This window comes from Protobothrops mucrosquamatus, unplaced genomic scaffold (genome assembly GCF_001527695.2).
Source record: "Protobothrops mucrosquamatus isolate PMUCROS unplaced genomic scaffold, P.Mucros_1.0 scaffold387, whole genome shotgun sequence".
NCBI classification, from domain to species: domain Eukaryota; kingdom Metazoa; phylum Chordata; class Lepidosauria; order Squamata; family Viperidae; genus Protobothrops; species Protobothrops mucrosquamatus.
The window spans coordinates 399,260-403,529 of NW_015386719.1; the positions used below are offsets into that span (position 1 = coordinate 399,260).

Sequence of the window (4,270 nt, forward strand, 5' to 3'; positions counted from 1 at the left end):
TTAGTTTGGAGGCAGACTAGAATGATTGGAATAATATTGGAATCCTTCAGTCAGTGATCTGATTGATTTTGTTTTCTTCGGCCTTAGCAGAAAATGAAGATTCATTCTTGATGCCAAGAATCGTGAATGTGACATCACTAGCTACTGAAGAAGACACTTATTTAAATCTGGATGCAAATAAAGGACCTCATACAATGCTAAGTGCAGATTCCCGAGCATCTGAGTTTTCCATGCAAGTTTTACCTCAGGAAACATCCAATCATAAATGCAAAGAAAACGAAGAAGGTTCTGAAAAAGAGAGAAATGTTATTGGAACAACACAAGATCTGCTTCAGGAAAAATACAGTTTTCCACAAATACTAAATGTCTCCAGTTTAAAGGGCTTCCCAGAAACAAAGCTCTGCTTTGAAGAATTAACCGTTAGCCAGACATGGGCCAAAGAGGTAGATGGAGGAGGAGGAGATTATCAAAAATCAGAGAATCCCTCATTCCCCAAACTACAGATTAACAAAGCCAAGGACTCTGGGTCAGAAATGGAACTGCAGCAAGTTGCTTCTGTAATACACGAACCAACTGTGGATACAAGCAGTTCAATAGATATAGAGGAGAATGATGATACAGATGAAACTCTGACCTCACTTCTGAATGAAATTGCATTCCTCAATCAGCAGCTGAGTGATGATGCTTCAGACATACCAGAACTTTCCAACCCCCTGAGTTCTAGCTTTTCTCTAGCAGATACGGAAAGTCGGCAGGAATCAAATTCAGCAAGTAGCTCTGCCTTCCAATTTAGTACAATGGGTGGGAATTTTAAGGATCTTTCTATGATTCAAGACAATGGTGATTCCATAACTCCTCTCTTACTTCACTTGGATGATGATGATTTTCCTGTTGGTAATAGAAATGCCGGAGAGGTTTCATCAGAACCTGATGCTTTAAAAATCATGCTAGGCTCCGAAGTAAAGGACAGAAATTCCAGCCTGTTAAAAATGAACGGAAGTGGAAAAAACAAGGAATCCTCAGCAAAGACAAGAAGTGTTTCACCTCCCATTCTTCACATGAAAACTAATTTAGAAGCTGGCACATCTGACATGTCATGGAGGCCTATGCCCAAATTGGCACCACTGGGGTTAAAAACTGCTAATCACTCATTAGATTCTGAAGAACAAAGTACTAAAGTGATGCCTGCACTGGCACCTGTTGCTCCAAAAGAGAAGAAATTGTCACAGTCGGCGACTAATCAAAATCAGGATTCTACAGCAACAAACACAAAAGCAACTGCAGTGACAAAATCAAATTAATTATTGTGACTTTAACTTCAGATTTTAATGTTTTCTTTCTGACTTTTGAAATTTAATCTAGATGTAGGATACACATATGCATTTGGCTGCTTGCATTGCATTGCCATATATTGTAAAAAGTATGCATGTAATTTATGAAAACAAAATTTTGTACTAGAGGTTAAGAAGTCAAAAAATTAAAAGACTATCCAGATAGATGAATAATGCAAATGCTTCATTTATCTGTTGTTTTGGTAGAACTCTTGTAAAAATATGTTGAGGCTCTTGAACAGTTTACTTGTTTGAGAGCATTCATTCTGGGAAGAAAAAAAATGCAGAATTAAATTATTTTCTTCATAATGTAGTAAGAATTTTAACTGCTTTGCTTAAGCTCCAGTGGAGTTGCTCTTAAATTGGCAGGGAAGTTGTCATGGTTATTTCCTTTTTATGACATTGCCACAGAATATCTTTTTTAAAGTATTTTAAAAAATCAGGAATGTAAGTGCTTTGTATAAATATATTATGTGTTCAGGAGCTCCGATGAAAGCATTTCAGCAACAAAGTGTTTTCTGTAATACAATGTTGCTTAATTTTGGGGTCCTCCTGTAAAGCATGTGAAGTGTGAGATTTCATAGTGTAAATGATTTATATTTTTGTATACAGATTTTTGTAAGTATGTACAATAATGACATTTTTCATCTAGGAAAAGATATTAAATGTTTCCAAATGATTGTAAATGATATATTTTTCGCTAAATGTGAAGCATTTGAATGCTTTGAAAAAGTTGTTATAGGAAACCTTAAAACTTAGGCATTTTATGTAAATTCATTAAGAAAGGTAATGCTTCTTGTTATCCCACCATAAAATGTTAAAGCTTTCTTCATTTATTAATATTTGAATATTTCCTTCTCTTATCACATGGATTGAGTTAACGGTTGAAAGTCAGTTTTCTGTATAGATATGAAAAACGAGCAATTTGATGTGCTTATGGCGCAAAGGTTTACATGTAACAAATAGGCATGAATCAGAATTACTTCTGACCTTTAAAAAATATATGCAGAAAAAAGTGGTTCCTGAACTCTTTTTTCTCAAAGGTTTTTACAGAAATAACATTGCTGTGTTCATCTGCGCTGGCTGTTAAATCTTCAGACAGTTAACTGAATTACAGGTTTAGCTTTCTCTTTATCAAATGCTATTGATTTAAAAGCTTTGTAATATTAGAAAGGAATAGTTGTCTAAGTTCTAAGCAGTGTATATTAAACAATTTGTTGTTCTTCGCAGCTGCACATATTCCCCTATGCTATATTTCAGCTTATTGTAAGGTTTTCTTATATTTCTTGATTCACTGTGTTCATTCAGTGCCTTAGGACATGAAAAGAACTTTCATACATCACTATTTAAATAAAATCTGACTGACCTTTTTATTTTAAGGGTCAGACTGCAATGGAACCACAAGCCTTTTAAGTGTTTTTTCTGGACGTGCAACTGAGAATGTGGTTCCTCTGAGGAGCCTGTCCCAGAGACATCGGCAGATGTTGTATGAACATCGGCACTGGTGGGATCCTTGTATGTAGAGCTGTAAATCAAGGGAGCTCTTATGAGTACATCAACTCCTTGTTGTTAGGATTTCTGACTGTATAAAATCCTGCACTCAGACATCTTGCTTGTTCGGGTGAAAAAGCCTGAAGAAGGCTTGTGGCAATTTGCTTACCTATATTAAATAAACATAAAACAAATTACGCCAACCCTTTCTTTTATAGAACTACCATTACATTAGAAATTTGACTAAAACATAACATTTTTTCATTCTTTTCTCATTCCTTTTTCCTAGTATTTGCTTGTTTTCTGAGCTATAGTACCTAAAGAAAATCCTACCATTCCACATTTCACTTTAGAAAAAATTATATCATTACAACTATGGTCATTTGGCCTCTATTATGACTATTTTAAAGATGCAGTGCATTATAATGTAAATAGGCAGTAAAGGATTTCAGGAAAATTTCTATATAAATATTCAAGTGTGATACACAGAACTCTAAAATTCCGAAACCCAATCATCTCTTCGAATAGTTTTCATCTGCATTTCAGTGCTCAATTCTAAAGTTTTTAAAAATAATACTAGTACATCCTACAAGACTATTCCCTGTGTATTTCAAAAGTAGCCTTGATAACAATTATGTATAATTTTTTTAAGGAATAATGTGAGAATGAATTTTATAAGTATTTTCTAATCAGCTCTGACAATTGATTCATTTCACTTTAAGCAAGCTTGTAAAATTGATTTTTAATTCATCTGTAAATGACTGATGTTTTTAGTAACACAATGTTAGATTATGTTTCTATTATATTTCTTCTTTTTCTGTATCTACTAAAAACTGTATTTTTGTAGTTATCGAACCATAAAGCCTATCTGAATACTGAGAGGAGAATCTGTGTAATTAAAATAGTCTCTAACTAGAAAATGGTTTTGAAATATTATTTCTAGGCCAAAAACTAGAGGAGAAGCTGAGAGGATAACAGACTTTACTGAGTTTGATTGATAAAATTCTGGAATAAAATTAGTCCTTGTAAAAAAGAATATTTTGAATTTTTTTAAAAAAAATCTTAGCATTGTTATTGCGATAAAGATTGCTAATAGTTTGATTTGAGTTCTTAATTGTGATTTGTCTCAGTCACCTTTGGGGATTCTATTCCTGTACAGAGCTTTGCTTGGAATATTCTAGAATAATAATAATAATAATAATAATAATAATAATAATAAATTTAATTTATATGCCGCCCTTCTCCCGATGGGACTCAGGGCGGCGCACAACATATTTAAAACAAAACATAAATACATTCCCCCCCGATAAAACCGAATTAAATCAAATTTTAAAGTTGTGTCTCTGTCAAATTGCTAAAAAATAAACCCCATATAAAATCCTCCCTAGGTCAGGTCCGCTTGCTGGAAGAGCCATGTCTTGAGGGCGCGACGGAAAGCAAGGAGATCC

The 4,270-nt window shown here is 33.9% G+C and overlaps 1 protein-coding gene across 1 annotated transcript in view; it reads left to right on the forward strand.

Moving 5' to 3' along the window:
- MGA (MAX dimerization protein MGA) overlaps positions 1 to 3,738 on the forward strand; it is a 61,771-nt gene extending 58,033 nt beyond the window's left edge. The window contains exon 23 of the mRNA XM_015815936.1: positions 88 to 3,738. Within this exon, the coding sequence (XP_015671422.2) occupies positions 88 to 1,301 (1,214 nt within the window). The 3' untranslated portion in view covers positions 1,302 to 3,738. The remainder of the gene's footprint in view (positions 1 to 87) is intronic.
- The last annotated feature ends 532 nt before the right edge of the window (positions 3,739 to 4,270 follow it).